Source organism: Bubalus kerabau, chromosome 12 (assembly GCF_029407905.1).
Source record: "Bubalus kerabau isolate K-KA32 ecotype Philippines breed swamp buffalo chromosome 12, PCC_UOA_SB_1v2, whole genome shotgun sequence".
In the NCBI taxonomy this organism is placed as follows: Eukaryota; Metazoa; Chordata; class Mammalia; order Artiodactyla; family Bovidae; genus Bubalus; species Bubalus kerabau.
The window spans coordinates 19,541,146-19,558,451 of record NC_073635.1 but is presented as its reverse complement, the minus strand read 5'-3'; the positions used below and the strand labels follow the sequence as shown (position 1 = coordinate 19,558,451).

General features: G+C 42.7%; 1 protein-coding gene and 1 long non-coding RNA gene across 14 annotated transcripts in view; one reads left to right on the top strand and one right to left on the bottom strand.

Moving 5' to 3' along the window:
* The first annotated feature begins 1,724 nt into the window (after window positions 1–1,724).
* On the top strand, window positions 1,725–14,504 carry LOC129624358 (uncharacterized). Of its 4 annotated transcripts, XR_008700901.1 has the most exons (7): window positions 1,725–4,004; window positions 4,119–4,668; window positions 4,924–5,073; window positions 5,923–6,083; window positions 8,252–8,347; window positions 9,997–10,050; window positions 14,371–14,478. It is a non-coding gene; the product is annotated as an uncharacterized LOC129624358 (long non-coding RNA). The 4 variants fall into 4 exon arrangements; XR_008700902.1 differs by lacking the exon at window positions 9,997–10,050 and having other exon boundaries at window positions 1,726–4,004; window positions 14,371–14,504; XR_008700903.1 differs by lacking the exons at window positions 9,997–10,050; window positions 14,371–14,478 and adding an exon at window positions 11,881–12,009 and having other exon boundaries at window positions 1,726–4,004.
* A 55-nt stretch (window positions 14,505–14,559) lies between these two features.
* The window catches only part of FNDC3A (fibronectin type III domain containing 3A), a 241,822-nt gene continuing 239,075 nt past the window's right edge, over window positions 14,560–17,306 (bottom strand). For all 10 annotated transcript variants that reach the window (XM_055542133.1, XM_055542130.1, XM_055542135.1 and 7 more), the window contains one exon: window positions 14,560–17,090. In XM_055542133.1, the coding sequence (XP_055398108.1) occupies window positions 16,776–17,090 (315 nt within the window). In that variant the 3' untranslated portion in view covers window positions 14,560–16,775. The remainder of the gene's footprint in view (window positions 17,091–17,306) is intronic.

Here is a 17,306-nt window from a genome sequence, read left to right as displayed (position 1 = left end):
AAATCTAACCTCCTCACACTGTGCCCTCTCCAGCCCCTCCCCCCTCATTCATCCTCATTCTTGAGAATTTTAGTGCCAGACCTTCATTTTCTCAAGAGCTCCTGATATTAATAAAATACACACCCCTACACAATTCCTCTGCCTCTCCTTTCTATCCGTGGTCCTGTCCTCCACCTGGCCTCAGGCAGTGGCCCCTGTGAACACATCCCTTACGCCTTATCATTCCCAGGACCTGGGGGCTTGCCTTCATCTCAGTTTCAGCCACCCCAGATTCTGACCTCCACCCCCTGTCTTTCTAGCTCACTTTCTCTGATAACTTCTGCAGTCCTCCAACTGCAGGAGTTCAGTGGGACCTCCATTCAGCCTCTCCTCCACCCTGTCCCTCACGAGCCTCAGGTCCACCCTTACCGACTGTAACGAATTTAAACTCCAAGAGCAATATTAATGGCTTCCAGGAAAATACTCTCAATGCCTGTGTTCTTTTCTTTCTGGTCCCCTTGGCCAGAGTAACCCTGGTGAAGCTGAACCCTCTGCTTACTTTGTGCAGGCTTCCAAGTATCTTGAGTAGAGTTGCATGTCTTGAAATTCACAGCCTTTAGCTGGGGGCTTAGTTTTCTCCCGCCATCCTCATCCTTATCCTATTTCATTTACTTTTCCCACCCTCCAGACCACTCTGTACATCCTCCTCTCTTCTTGATCCTCAAGACTTCCTTCCCATCCTCACGCTCAGGTGGTGACCTTGTACTTTAATTCCTGGGAAGAATATAAGCAGTTGGAATAGAACTACATGCTCCCATCACCACAGCCACCATCCCCCCAATCCCCAGACAGATGAATGAGTGGACGTTGTTGTTCAGTCACCCAGTCTGCCTCTTTGAGACCCCATGGACTGCAGCATGCCAGGCCTCCCTGCCCCTCACTATCTCCCAAAGTTTGCCCAAGTTCTCTTCCATTGCATCGGTGATGCCATCTGGCCGTCTCATCCTCTAACGCCCTCTTCTCCTTCTGCCCTCAATCTTTCCCAGTATCAGGGACTTTTCCAATGAGTCAGCTGTTCACATCAGGTGACCAAAATACTTGAGCTTCAGCTTCAGCATCAGTCCTTCCAATGAGTATTCAGGATTGATTTCCCTTAAGACTGACTGGTTTGATCTCCTTGCTGTCCAAGGGACTCTCAGGAGTGTTCTCCAACATTACCGTTTGAAGGCATCAATTCTTTGACACTCTGCCTTCTTTATGGTTCAGCTCTCACAACAGTATGTGACCACTGGGAAGACCATAGCCTTGACTGTATGGACCTTTGTTGGCAGAGTAATGTCTCTGCTTTTCAATACACATACCCCCTTCCACTCCCTGGACAGATGAATGAGTGGATGGTACTTGTACCTGAACTGAACTCTGCCCCTCGGCACTTCATTCACCTCCTCTAAATCCTAGAAATCACTCTGGAAGTTCTCTCTCACACACATCATCAGATTTTCCTCCCTCTTCTGGATCGTTTCCATGTTTTCAGCAAAACTCAAAAGAGTTTCTGCATCCACTGTCTCCCCTTTTCTCCCTTCCCCCTCCCTCTCTGCCTAAGCAGCGGAAATGTAATTTCTCCATCTCTAGTTGATCTGAACTCTCCCTTCTCCCTCGGGTAGCAAGAAACAATTATCTAGCCTGCGTAAAGCATTGTCTGGTTGAATGAATTAGACAGCTCCTCTCAGCAGTGCTCGGCCCTCTTCTCTCTGATGGCTTTCTCCTTCTGCCCCATCTTTCCCTAAGAGGGCCCAGGTGGGCGGGAAGCGAAGGTCAGGTGGCTTAAAGGGCCTTAGGAAACCAGGAGGGAGGGGGGTGCCTAGCTTTGTGTTGGTTCCTGGGGGGCTGGCATTTGCTGGACTCCAGCTCAGGGTCCTCGTCCCCCTTGGTCACCAGGCACTCTGCTGACTTGAAGGCAGAGGTCTGTGGCTCGTGAACCTGTGGTCTTTTTCTTGCTCCCAGAAACATGTAGGTACCAGCTGATAGGTACCAGCTGTCGGCTGTCACAGGCTGCAGCCCCCACAAGTCTCTGTCCTTGGGTCCTTTCTGCTCCTTAGCCTGGTGGTCTGCCCACATCTGCTGAAAGGCTCCCTCACCCGTCTCCGCCACATGACAACTCTGAGAAAGACCCACTGGGGCTCAGAGCGTGTGTGCACATCAGGCTCACAAAAGCCAGCTCCATCTCGTCTGTACTGCCCACCTCCGATCAGACCCTCCCCTGCCTGCTGTATTTTCTCCATGGAGCTTATGACCAACTGACCTGCTATTGAATCTACTTAGCTGTTTGTTATCTGGCCCCCTCCATCTCCCGACATCACATGCTCCGGAAGACAGGATTTCATCTTTCCCTAGTGCCCGGGACCAAGTGAGAATTCAATAAATATTTTTTAATCTCAGAGCATGAATAAAACTCTGCAGAACAGGGCACCAGCTATTTTCTTTACAGTTCCTGGCAGTTGAGAACAGTACTCTGATTACAGGGGCTGTTCAGCAAGCACTCCTTGATAATCTGGTTGGAGATGGAATACTGATACGGAGAATTTGATTCATGGACAGGTTTTTATTATGTTTTGGCTCAAGTATGACTTGGCCCCTGGGGCAGATCTGAACCCTATTATGGTGGCTTGGCCTTCCATGTTTTAGGAAGAAATGGGGCCAGATATCTGAAGAATGACTAAACCCTCTTTCTACTTTGTATTTCTAAGTCATCCACCAGCTCATGACGTTGTATTGCATTGGAGGAGAGGGAGAATTTTCAGTTGTCCAGGTGTCTGGCTCGGAGAAGGCAATGGCACCCCACTCCAGTACTCTTGCCTGGAAAATCCCATGGATGGAGGAGCCTGGTGGGCTGCAGTCCATGGGGTCGCAAAGAGTCGGACACGACTGAGCGACTTAACTTTCACTTTTCACTTTCATGCATTGGAGAAGGAAATGGCAACCCACTCCAGTGTTCTTGCCTGGAGAATCCCAGGGACTGGGGAGCCTGGTGGGCTGCCGTTTATGGGGTCGCACAGAGTCAGACACGACTGAAGTGACTTAGCAGCAGCAGCAGCAGCAGCAGCAGGTGTCTGGCTACCCTCCTCCTCTACCAAATGTGAAGTATCCACCTTCACATTTGCTGCTTGTTGTGGCGGAGGGTGGGGGCAAAACTGAGCCTAGGTCTGACCCAGATCTCCCCTTGCTTCCCTGGAACCAAGGGCTGATGTCCTTAATAGGCATTTCACCCCTGGCTGGAAGCCTCATGGGCTGGAATATTCTGGAAAAAAAAAATAGGGTGCATTTTCAAGTACCTGCATATGGTAACTCATTGAGTCTTTAACCACAGCCTTTTGAGCAGGTGCTTTCAGTATGTCCATTTTATAGATGAGGAGACCAAGGCACAGAGAAGCTGCCTTAGGTCACGCAGCGGGTGAGTGTCAGCTTCCCAAGGCTGGAGGCACGACCTCTGTGCCAGGGCCTCTCTCTTGGTAGGCCATAGCACAACCAGTCTTAGGAATGGTTCGTGTGATCGGCTTCTGCTCGGAAAGTATCTTTTAGTTCGTATTCTATAAACCAGATTTTTGTGGACAAATGGAAACAGAAGTTTTTTTTTTTTTCAGTTGAAGTATAGTTGATTTGGGGTTTCCCTGGTGGTTCAGCAGTAAAAAATCTGCAATGCAGAAGACTTGGGTTCGATCTCTGGACGGGGACAATCCCCTGGAGAAGGAAATGGCAACTCACTTCAGCATTCTTGCCTGGGAAATCCCATGGACAGAGGAGCCTGGCAGGCTATAGTGCAGGGGGTCACAAGAGTCGAACATGACTCAGCGACTGAACAACCACCGCAGCTGATTTACCATGCTGTGTTAGTCTCACATTTACAGTGCCATCTCCCGCGCTCCTGGAGCCCTTGTAGGGTTGAGTCATCACTGAGCAGGCTCCTGCCACTCAGCTTCATCTCACTCGGAGCTGCCCTTGGGCTGCAGCCTCTCCTATCTGCACAGGTACCTGGAGACTGGGCCACAGTAACCCAGCCTGGTCCTCAGGCAGAGTGAGGGGTCAGCGTGGAGGTTCTCTGCTCAGCTGTAACAGAGTAGAACCTTTGTATTCTATTACAGGTTAATCACTAAAGAGATGTTGCCTGTAAACGTAAATGGCCCACCTCTAAGGAGCCCTGCCTCCCAGGTAATGAGCATTAAGCTAAAACACCTTTGGGTAGCTGAACCACCCTGACCAGGCCCACCTGTGAATGACTGCAGGGAGGAAGAAATGAACACATCCCCTTTGGAGGCTGACCTGGAACCGGACGTGTTTGTCTTTACTTCCTACGCTTTTAGCAAAAGAGAAGCCTGAATTCTGACTCAGGCAAGATGGCTCCCCAGCTTCTTGGTCAGCTGGCTTCCTGAATAAAGTTGCTCGATTGATTTGGCCTGTCGTGTGGCGAGGGGTACCAGCTTGGATTTGATAACAAATTTTGGTGCAGTCAGCCAGGAGCCTTGCTACTCATGGCTAGCTGGTCCCCTTTGGGGAATTTTCCGGTAAGGCCCTAGCAACTGCTGGGACCACTTGTCTTGAAAAATTTCCCTCAGAATGGCTCTGGCTGCCCCAGCGCTTGGCAGTTGGAGCAAGGAATCAGCATTTGGAGGCTGACAGGCTCCATATGGTAGGGTAAGTTGCTCTGGTGGGTACAGCCAGAAAATTTATTTCCTCTCCGTTTGGGGCTTTTCTCCAGAATAAGCCAATTTGTTTTGTATTTGAGTGGGGAACCCCGCTGGAGAAAGGAAAGAGCTGTTGGGCTTTTACCTGATTTATGAGCCCGTTCGTTTGTTTCTTTGGGTGCTAGTGTTCATATGTGCTGTTTGTGCTTTGTCTTTTTTTTAAAAAAGTTACTCACCTTTTAATTGAAGGATAATTGCTTTACAGAATGCTTTGTTTGTCTTGAATTTCTGTCTTTCAAAACGGAGAAATGTTTCAACTATCCCCGAAGAAAGTCCTCTGAAGTGCGTTTTGGATCAGTGATCTGATTACAGCTGTGAACCCATGAGTGACAGGAAGATATTTTATTGAAACAAGGTGTGGCCACAGTGCCTGTTAGGATCTCCAGGAGGGGTTGAGGCAGGTTATCTGGGGACCCTGGGCGCCTTGTACTGCTATCCTTGTGTTAATTAGGTCATTTAGGGTCTCCTACGTCATTGGCATATGTAAAGCCCCCAAGACCAAAATTGAGGGTTTATTTAGATTTTCTGATTGTCCTTTGGGTTTTTTCTTTTAATTTTGCTTTTGATACTCTTTCCCCATTTATAGCCAGCCTGCTTTTGTGATATTTAAAATTTTTTTACTGATGTCAAGTGGAGGTAAGGAACAGGAAAAAAAAGCAAAGAGAAAACAAAGTCTTTTTTTTGTCCAAGAGTGGGATATTCCCAGGAAGAAGAGACATCTTCCACTTGGTTCCTAAAATTACCGAAAGCTACAAATAGAAATAGATGTGTCTTTTCCATGAATATTAGTAAGGGGTTTTGCCATCTAGACTGCTGCTGCTGCTAAGTCGCTTCAGTCGTGTCCGACTCTGTGCGACCCCATATGTGCAGGAGACATAGGTTTGATCCCTGGGTTGGGAAGATCCACTGGAGAAAGAACTGGTAAACCGCTCCAGTATTCTTGCCTGGGAAATCCCATAAATGGAGGGACTATAGTCCATAGGGTCCCAAGAGTCAGACATGACTTAGTCACTAAACAACAAATAGGAATAATTATGTTTTGGGAATATCTATCTAGAATAGTTTCTCTAGATTTATGTAACTAGAAATTCAACAAAGTTAAATGAAGAGGATCCATTGAATATCTGGGTCATTTCCAATGGGATAAAATATTAGGGCATTAATTGCTGGGCATGTCTAAGTTTACCTACCTTTGCCTTCTCAGGAGAGGAAGACTAAAGCTCAAGTTTGTCAGGAAATGCGGTATGACAGTTTCCAATTCCTTGCTTCTTGGTTCTTCACTAGAGGTGAAGGTTTTAAGGTTCAGAATTGCAAGCTAACATTTCAGCATGCGAAGATATAGGACATGTGTTTTCAGCAAAGAAGGTATGAGGAATGAAAATGCATTTTGCTAAAGCAAAAAAGGTGGTTTTGTCTTAGAGATGACTGTTTCTTTTTAATACATAAGTTTATTTTTAAAATTTTGGCTGCACTGGGCCTTCATTGTAGCATGTGGGCATCTCTTGTTACAGTGTGTGGGTTTAGTTGCCATGTGGCACTGACCAGGGATCGAACCTACCTCCCTTGCATTTGAAGGTGGATTCTTAACCACTGGACCACAGGAAAGTCCTGAGCTGATTGTGTCTGAATGGAAAAGAAAGGGAGGGATAGATTAATACAGATACATAAATTGTAGAAGGTTCTTAGAGCAGGAGCACTGAAAGAGTTTTGTGCATGGTCAGGACTGGCTAAGATAACACTGAACTGAGTTAAGAAAATGAATTTTAAAAGTAATGTACAAAACCTGAATTTCGTTCTCTAAAGAGGACAAGATTTTCTTAACATATTGAACTGCTTTTGATAATTATGCGTTTCCTTAAGTGTTCTGTATTTGTCATTGAGATACTTTTTTATCACTGGTTAAAACTTTTGATATTTCTGACAAACTGCCCAAAGATCAAATTCTAAATGAAGTTCATGTGACCTCAAGCTAAGTTTGAGGCTTTCCAAAGGGTCCCTGGAATACCTCAAATTATTGTCTCCATCTCAGAGGAATATCAAGCTAATTAGGCTTGTTTGGTATGTTAAACTACATAAGAAGCATTGTCAAATAAATGGTGATGAAATAGATTTTATCATAGAACTTCTTAGAGTGTATGTATGGGTAAATGTTAATATACACATTTTAGAAAGGTGAGATTCCTAAAATTCTGATATATCCTGGTAAATTATAATGTTATCATTTTAGTAATTATTTTAAATTGTATGTCACAGAAGTAGCCAAGTGTCTTTTCATCCACTTTGTAATCCTAATTGGTTGATGCCAAAGCAAAAAAGCATCTTTTTAATAGTTCAGTTCAGTTCAGTCGCTCAGTCATGTCCAACTCTTTGCGACCCCATGAATCGCAGCACACCAGGCCTCCCTGTCCATCACCAACTCCCGGAGTTCACTCAGACTCACGTCCATCGAGTCAGTGATGCCATCCAGCCATCTCATCCTCTGTTGTCCCCTTCTCCTCCTGACCCCAATCCCTCCCAGCATCAGAGTCTTTTCCAATGAGTCAACTCTTCCCATGAGGTGGCCAAAGTACTGGAGTTTCAGCTTTAGCATCATTCCTTCCAAAGAAATCCCAGGGCTGATCTCCTTCAGAATGGACTGGTTGGATCTCCTTGCAGTCCAAGGGACTCTCAAGAGTCTTCTCCAACACCACAGTTCAAAAGCGTCAATTCTTCGGTGCTCAGCCTTCTTCACAGTCCAACTCTCACATCCATACATGACCACAGGAAAAACCATAGCCTTGACTAGATGGACCTTTGTTGGCAAAGTAATGTAATAGTTAGAGATGAGCAATTGCTATTTATGGCTTTACAGTGGCTTTTGAATGACTCTGTAGCTATATCAGGGCTTCCCTGATAGCTAGCTGGTAAAGAATCTGCCTGCAATGCAGGAGACCCTGGTTTGATTCCTGGGTCAGGCAGATCCCCTGGAGAAGGGGTAGGCTACCCACTCCAGTATTCTTGGGCTTCCCTGGTGGCTCAGTCATTAAAGAATCTGCCTGCAATGCAGAGACCTGGGTTTGATCCCTGGGTTGGGAAGATCCCCCAGAGGATGGCACGGCAACCCAATCCAGTATTCTTGGAGAATCCCCATGGACAGAGGAGCCTGGAGGGCTACATACAGTCCATGGGGGCTGCAAAGAGTTGGACATGACTGCGCGACTAAGCACAGCACACATACCTATTTTGTGAAGAAGCAGGATTTCATCAGATTCAAATAGTTGTAGATAAAAAAAAAAGAATTGATTAGAGATTCTAAGAATATTCATCACCTCCATTCAGTAATAAGTAGCCTGAACCATCTTCATCCTTTTTCCCACAAGATTCTGGAACTGACATTGACACTGGGGAATTGTAATAGGGAAGAACCTGTGTATCCTATTACAAATTAATCACTAAAGGGATGTTGCCTATAGGCTTAAATTATACATAAATGGCTCATTTCTGGGAACCCTGCCTCCCAGCTAATGAGTATTGAGGTAAATACCTTTGTTCAGCTCACAGGAAACATCCTGACCAGGCCCACCTGTGAATGAATGCAGGCAGGAAGTAAGAAACACGTTCTCTCCAGCAGCTGGCCAGAACCAGGCAAGGTTTGACTTGATTCCCTTCCCTTTTAGTATAAGAGAAGCCTGAATCCCAACTCAGGCAAGATGGTTCTTTGGGACCCTAATCTACTATCTTCTTTCTCGGTCTGCTGGCTTTCCAACTTAAGTCGCCGTTACTTGCCCCAACAACTGGTCTCTCAGTTTACTGACCTGTTGTGCAGTAAGCACTGCAAGCTTGCACTCGGTAACACAATCAACAGGCTGACACCCCAAAGGCTGGGAGATACCTGGGGAATGGCATCGCGGAAAGCTCATTCTCTCATTGTCTGGCCTGGATCCAGGAAATTTGAGGACAAGGGCACCTGACCGGAGTGCCTGCATTATTCTGCACTTTGTCATTTAGCTTAACGATTTATCTTGGCGCTCTTTCCAGATCAGTCAATGGGAGGCTACCTTAATTTCTTTTGCTATAGCTGCATATGGTATTCCATTGCATTGGGTGTACAATGTATTTAACTAGTCTCGCATTGTTGCTCATTTAGGTCATTTCTGGTCTTTTGCTGGTACAAATGGGTCTGCAATGAATGGTGCTGTCCAGTGTGTCATGTCTGTAGATAAATATTTGTTAGTGGACTGCCTGCTCAAAGAGTGTAAACAGAAATTTAATTTCCCTTCATATGGATTGTATAGCTTAAGCTCCACCAGCACGATCTTGTTTTTCTATAGTTATCAATGGTGTGTAATCAAAGCTTTGCATTTTTGCCAGTGAGAATGAAAATGGTTTTTCTGGGTTTTTATGTTTCTTATTTCATTTCCATATTTCAGAACTTACATTTTCCTTATTAGAAAGATTACATTAGCCCTTTTCTGGGATATTAGTGCAGATATTTCCTGGTTGGCTATTTGCTATAACTATTTTTGTTTGTTTACTGCTATACAGAAGTCTCTACTTTTATGGCATTACAATGATTAGTTTTTGTGACTTCTATGTCTTGAGGCACAATTTGAAAGGCCACCACAACTCCAAGATTATAAAGGAATTCTCCCATATCTTCTCATTTATTTAGTTTCATCATTTATATTTATAATCATTTGGAATTCATCCTGGTATAAGGTGTGAGATATGGCTCCAACTTTAATTTTTAGGTGGCTACCCAGTTTTACCAATATCATTTGTTTTGGTGGTTTAGTCGCTAAGCTGTGTCTGACTCCTTGGGACCCCGTGAACTGTAGCCTGCCAGGCTTCTCTGTCCATAGAATTCTCCAGTCAAGACTACTGGAGTGGATTGCCATTTCCTCCTCCAGGGAGGAGTTGGATCTTCCCAACCCAGGGATTGAACCCGTGTTTCCTGCTTGGCAGGCAGATTCTTTACCCATCATTTGTTGACTTGTTCATTTTTACTCTACTGATTTGAGGCACCAGCTTTATTAAACATGAAATTCTTCTATGTACTTGGGTCTATGGGCTTTCCAGTCAGTTCCAAACAAATCTTTTCTGCTGGTATTATTAAGGCTTTATAATTTAGTGCAGCTAGTCCCCTCTTATTGCTCTTTTGCAGCATTTTTCTATTTTTGTTTTCCCAAATGAATGACAGTGTACTTATTTACAGTAGATTTATACTATCTTTTAAAATTTGGTGTCCCTTTAAAATGTTATTGATGATATTGTTGTAAACTGTGTGTGTTCTTTCTAGAATAATGTGTACTCCCTGGATCCTTTGTAGTTTTATACTTGTCACCCCTCTGAGGTAATTAAAAAAATTTTTTTTGGTTAATTCATTAGACTGCTTCACATCTCAGTTGAGGTACTCTGATCTTCATTGTCAAGTGGGCTCTAAAGTTGTGGCATGCGGGCTGTTACTCCTTGGCATGTGGAATCCTAGTTCCCCAACCAGGGATTGAACCCGTGTCCCCTGCATTGCAAGGTGGATTCTCAACCACTGGATCACCATGGAAGTCCCCCTCTGAGGTCATTTTGAGCCAGATTTACAATGATTGGAATCCATGTTGTTCAAAGCATGATGGGATACTAGATTTCATGCTGGTTTTAAAGGTCTGAATCACATTTAGAGAATCATAAATTAATTCTATGAGTATTAGTACTTGAAAAAAGTGGAAGTCGCTCAGTCATGTCTGACTCTTTACGACCCCATGGACTGTAGCCTACCAGGTTCCTCTGTCCATGGAATTCTCCAGGCCAGAATACTGGAGTGGGTAGCCGTTCCCTTCTCCAGGAGATCTTCCCAACCCAGGGATTGAACCTGGGTCTCCTGCATTGCAGGCAGGTTCTTCACCGTCTGAGCCACCAGAGAAGCATTAATGCATGAATTTTCCTCACATGATTTTTAGCTTGCTTTTCAGAATACAGGCTGTAAGGAAAAAGGTCTTATGCTACCCTATATGAACTTCTTACCGCACACCTACTGTCATCGGTAAAGTGAAACTGTAAAATGTAACTTCCTTTCCAACATCATGGGGTCATCCTAGAAATGGAGCTGGTAACTAGTGGGCAGGCCAAATCATTTAATAGCTATTAATGACATCCATAAAAGACTCCATTTTGCCAGGCACAACCCACCAACTAGAGGGGATGGGAACACCCAAGGACATCAGAGAAGTTGGAAAAGGAAGTGAGAAGTTGGTCTCTGTCCTTAAAAACGTGGACTTAATGACTAGGTCAAGTTATTTTATTGACTCAATGTCCAGGATTCTCTAGTCATGTGCTATCTGTGTATCAGTCTTTAGGAATGTCTTATAGTGCCTTCTAGAAATTGAGGTAAAAAAGTCACTGAAAATGAACCATCTTAAAGTGAGCATTTCAGGGGCTTTTATTTTTGTTTATTCGACTGTGCCGGGTCTCAGCTGCAGCATGTGGGATCTAGTTCCCTGACCAGGGATTGAACCCGGGCCCCCTGCATTGGGAGCATGGAGTTTTAGCCACTGGACTGCCAGGGACTTTTAGCATAGTCACAATGTTGCGCAACACCCACCTACTTCTATCAAGTTCCAAACCATTTCCCCAGTAAAACACCATACACATTAAGCAGTTACTCTCCATCTCCTCCTTCCAGGTCCTGGCAACCACTCATCTTTCTATCTATATGGATTTATGTAGTCTTGATGTTTTCAATGAATAGAATCACACATGTGACCTGCTGTGTCTTTCACTCAGCCTGGTTTCAAGTTTCAGCCACATTGTACTGAGTTTATCAAAAAGTTCGTTTTTCTGTTAAGATGGCACGGAGAAACCCAGATGAACTTTTTGGCCAACCCAATAGCTATATTCCCTTTTTGAACAAATGAGCTTGTCTCACCTGTGGATGAATGAGTGTTTAAGAGAATGAGTTAAACCTAGGGCAGGGTGGGGGCTCAAAATGGGAATCAGTGTATCCAAGGATGAAACTTTGGAGGAAAGAAATTAGAGCTTTATGTTTGGTCTGAAATGCCTGTACCAGATTCTCTATGTACTTGGGACTACGGGCTTTCTATTCTTTTCTGTGTATGTGTGTGCCGGTATTGTAAGTTCTTAAGGCTTTATAATTTAGTGCAGCTAATCCCCTCTCATTGCTCTTTTTCAGGGTTTTTCTGTTTTTGTTTTGTACCAGATTCTCCTAGTCTGATTTTCTGTTCAGTTTTAAGAGGACTGTGAGCTGCTTTGGATGTGGTGAGGTGTTCAGCTTGACATTCAAGAAGTACTCAATAAATGCTATCATAAATGCAATTCAGTTCAGTTCAGTTGCTCAGTCATGTCTGACTCTGTGACCCCATGAATCCCAGCACACCAGGCCTCCCTGTCCATCACCAACTCCTGGAGTTCACTCAGACTCACGTCCATCGAGTCAGTGATGCCATCCAGCCATCTCATCCTCTGTCGTCCCCTTCTCCTCCTGCCCCCAATCCCTCCCAGCATCAGAGTCTTTTCCAATGAGTCAACTCTTCGCATGAGGTGGCCAAAGTACTGGAGTTTCAGCTTTAGCATCATTCCTTCCAAAGAAATCCCAGGGCTGATCTCCTTCAGAATGGACTGGTTGGATCTCCTTGCAGTCCAAGGGACTCTCAAGAGTCTTCTCCAACACCGCAATTCAAAAGCATCAATTCTTCAGCACTCAGCCTTCTTCACAGTCCAACTCTCACATCCATACATGACCACAGGAAAAACCATAGCCTTGACTAGACGGACCTTTGTTGGCAAAGTAATGTCTCTGCTTTTCAATATGCTATCTAGGTTGGTCGTAACTTTCCTTCCAAGGAGTAAGCGTCTTGTAATTTCATGGCTGCAATCACCATCTGAAGTGATTTCGGAGCCCAAAAAAATAAAGTCTGACACTGTTTCTCCATCTACTTCCCATGAAGTGATGAGACCAGATGCCATGATCTTTGTTTTCTGAATGTTGAGCTTTAAGCCAACTTTTTCACTCTCCTCTTTCACTTTCATCAAGAGGCTTTTGAGTTCCTCTTCACTTTCTGCCATAAGGGTGGTATCATCTGCATAGCTGAGGTTATTGATATTTCTCCCAGCAATCTTGATTCCCGCTTGTGCTTCCTCGAGCCCAGCGTTTCTCATGATGTACTCTTCATAGAAGTTAAATAAGCAGGGTGACAATATACAGCCTTGATGTACTCCTTTTCCTATTTGGAACCAGTCTGTTGTCCCATGTCCAGTTCTAACTGTTGCTTCCTGACCTGCATATAGGTTTCTCAAGAGGCAGGTCAGGTGGTCAGGTATTCCCATCTCTTTCATTATTTTTTAATTAAAGTCAATTGTTATCTTGATTTCCTTGAGTTTAGGGCTTCTCTGGGAGACAGCAGAGGATAGTGGTCAAGTTTGGGGGCACTAGACCAGTCACACGGATTCAAATATCTAATTTTGGGTTTCTCACTTATTAGCCATGTGCTCTTTAGCAGATAATGCTCTGTGCTTCAGTTTATTATACTTAACAGAGCAATTAAGAGGACTGTGAAATAACTAAGGTAAAACACTGAATACAACATCTTTAACACACTTAGTGGTCAATAGATGCTATTATGATTTGAATGGGTCATGTGGCTTTAAACTGTTTTTGAAACTTTTCTCTTGGCAAATTTCCCACAGCGTCCTGTTATATATAAGATGAAAAATAGTCCTTATAACATCTAAACATCTGAAGGCACCACTGCAGACACTCAAGGTTTGCTGACCCCAACTATTAAAATCTTAGTTCTTCTTTCAACTTCTCCTTTAAGAGAGTCAGGGAGAAAACAAATGAGTAGAGGGACACGTACAGATTATTCTCAACCTGTAGTATTTAAAGGCTTTCCTGGTGGCTCGGACAATAAAGACTCTGCCTGCAATGTGGGAGACCCGGGCGTTTAAAAAACACAAAGCACTATCTATGGTCACCTATGTTGATGGTAGGTGTTTAGATTCTAGGATGACAAGTGTTAGGTTTAGGAGACCCATTTCCTTTTTGCAGTCTGTTTGCATAACTGAGCCACCACAGACATGGGATCCTCCTGCAGAGAATCTGTTGATGATGTTAAGGTACATACACGTGTTGGAAACCAACCCACAAAATGCTTAAGCACAACATGTAACATTCCTATTTCCAATCTATACGGGAAAAAAGAAAAAAAAAAGCGAGGTGCTGTGGAACCGTGAATCCAGCATCCTATTCTTCTCAAGGGTGGATTGCAACTCTGGCTTCCATGCAGCAATGCCCCTACGTCGTTTCTCCTCTTCCCCAGCCTAACATTTTAAACTTTCTCATGGTGCCTACTGTTGCAGCAATTATAGATCCACTTGGATTTTAAAAAGCAATGTATCCCTGGATGAGGTCTGTGGGATGGAAATTTTGAGATAAATGAGAAGAGATGTTGAATGTCCTGGTACCTGTGAGAACTTTATGGTATTAAGTAGGAGGGAATGTTGAACCTTCTGGTGGAAAGCCAACCTAGTTCTGGGCCCCTGTAGGTGGGAAAGAAGGCAAAGAATGCAGGATAGGTGAGGAGAGGTCCGATTTTCTTTCCAATGGCAAGTTTACCTCAGACCCATCTTTATTCATTAGATATCTTGTTTTCTTTATATATAGATATATAATGAATTGCACAAAATCAGCTCACCAGGATAAAACTTGACCTTCTTGAATATGGATCCTCTCCTGTTGAAGATTTAATTATTTTGGGAAAACTGTTGTAAGCCAATTGCAAGAGGGGAGACCTTAACATTTCATTCTCCAAAAGAGGCAGCAAATAATGTTTATGAATACAATAAACATATCTCAAAAAAAGAATGATACAACTTTTATTTTCCATGGATTTTAAAGATATTTTTGCTACATAGTTTATGTATTTTTATGAGATTATATTTTTTCATCTGTATGAAGTTCATCCTTACACAATTTTAAGGTGATATGTTTGGTAGTGTATCTATAATCTTTAAAAAGTTTAGAGTTTTTGGAATGTACAGTATATGAGGTAAAATCAAGATTACATTAAAAATTGTTTCTCCTCTGCACTCATTTTGCAGTGAGGCTCAAATGGCAAGTACACTATTAAATGACATTTACTATCAAAAATAGGAGTTCATTTGAGATACTATGAAAAACATAAGCCACTGTAACTGCCACAGTGGCACATTTTACCATTTTAGACATTCAACTATATAGAAATCTCTGGGCTGTTACACTCAAACTCATTTGTACTGCCACATGTGGCACTTTTAAGAAGTTTCTAGAAAACAATCACTGTTTCGGGGGAAGTTATCAGCCTACATATAAGAGATTAAATTTAAATAAAATGTAAACATACAGTATTTTATAGTGACAGATCATTCTTACCACTTGGGAAGGCCAAGTTTATCCATTTCTTTTTTGAACAAAAGTTAATGTTTTTTTTTCTACAGCACAGATCATTTGACATAAAACAATTACAATACATGCCCATTCTAATAGAAGAAATTCTTCAGAGATCTTCAAAGCACAAAACATACGTCCTTTTTTTCAAAGACTGACAGAAGTGCTTAGTAATCACTAAAATGCTAACCTCAGCAACTAAAAATTAGTGATTCACTATCCTAAAATTCAAATAATAAATTAAAAAGGCTAGTTACAAAGTGTTTTACAGATAACAGATGTGATAAAACAAGAATTTTAGATAGTTTCATTACAAACTGTATTATTACTGGCAGTCATGGACATCTATGCAAGATGTACAATGTGATACTTGACAAGATTCAATCTGATCATCCAATAACTCACAAATGCAAGCTCACAAAACATTAATGAATTATGTAACTGCAAAGTGCTCTAATGCAACATTAACCACATGCAATCAACAACTGGAACAGTATCCAAACAGACATTACATTAAACATTAGTTTTTCAAGAAAGAAAGCAGCTTGAAGTTTACTGGTGCAAATTAATTTTGTCTTCAGATTTGGTGCCCCAAACAAAAAGGTTAGGTTTGATTATGAATTCTGATGGTGATGGCAGCAGTTATGGGAGAAGCAGCAAAACTTACGGGAGTTCTTCAAAATTAGCCTATACCAGATAGATGGAGTGAGAGAGAGTGTGTGTGTGTGTGTGTGTGTATATTATATATATATATTTCTACACTTGGTATATATAAAGCCATATGTACGTGCATGTCCTTATACACACACGTATAGTTCAAAGGCTCAAAAATAAAATAAGTCTGAAATTCAGGATTGATTATGAATTACTTTTAAAAAGTTAACTATCTAAAAGCCCTCTGTTCTTTTCCATGTTTTCAAGACCTGAAGATGTGTTTCTGAGTAAACGTTAAAATATTTTTAGGCCAAGTAAACTGTCTGTGCTTTCTTCAAGTGACTTATCTGTGAATTCATGAATATATACTTGTAATGAAGAACTCCACATTTATCAAACAAGAAGCTTTTTTCCATGCATATTCTTTCATCCAGTTTTTGTCTGCTAAGCCCCTCCAGTTATTCATCATAATCCCACTTACCAAATTAAGACAAATGAGGAGGTAGAAATATAGCACTAGATTGCTTTCACAGCGTCATCATACTTTAACATTTTTATATAGCGTGTTAGTGTGAATTTTAACCATTCTGAATTTTTCACTAGGTAATAATCTTTAGAACAAACAGATCAGGATGTCACTGTTACACTCATGCCGACTGGTCAAAATATCAATTATATATTGTATTGTTGCCTCTCAGAAATTTTGTTTCACAAGAAGGCATGTCAAAAAAAGAAAAAAAGCAAGAAAGAAAGAGGAAAAAAAAAAAAGAGCCCCAACCAAACAAAAAGCCAAAAATTGCTATTTCTGTGGCTTGCATTCTTATAAGGTGCCAGCCTCTACCTAGCAATATAAAGCATTAAAAATGGCCAAAATGATGTACTAGAGTCTCAATGCCAGTGCTTAATGCCACTGTTTTTGTAAAAGCAATACAGAAATAATTTTAGTACATGACAAAATAAAATGTAATATTAAAAATAAAGTTATATTTTCACTTGATTACAAAGTACTGAATGATAAAGGCAATCAAAATGGAAAAGAACGCAAAGAGCACAAGGATGACGGCCGCGCACTGCTCGTCGCTGAGCGCCCGCCCGGGGCTTGTGCTTTCCACAGTGCCTCTGCTGGCGCTGGCTGGTGGTTCAGTCCTCTGAGAGATGAAGAGCACTGTCGTGCTGTAGGGACCGACGAGGTCCTGATGCCCCGCGGGGTCTTGGCACTGGCGAATGGCACACACGCGGAAACGATATTCACAGTTCAGCTGAAGGCTTGAATACCGGAATGCAGAGTCAGGACCTCTGTAAATCTGATAGCAAGGCATGAGGAAAAGAAGAACTGTATGTGAAGGCTGGGTAGAAAATCTATGTTAAAACTGGCTAGGTTTAGAGTTATTTTTGACACGGAAGCTTGTGAGAGCCACCGCCTGGCTCTTTTAAATGAGATTTTAAAATACCTATATATTAAAGAACTCAACTGTTTGCTGTATAATGGCAGGGGAAATCTGAAGAGTCAGGGTGTGCTC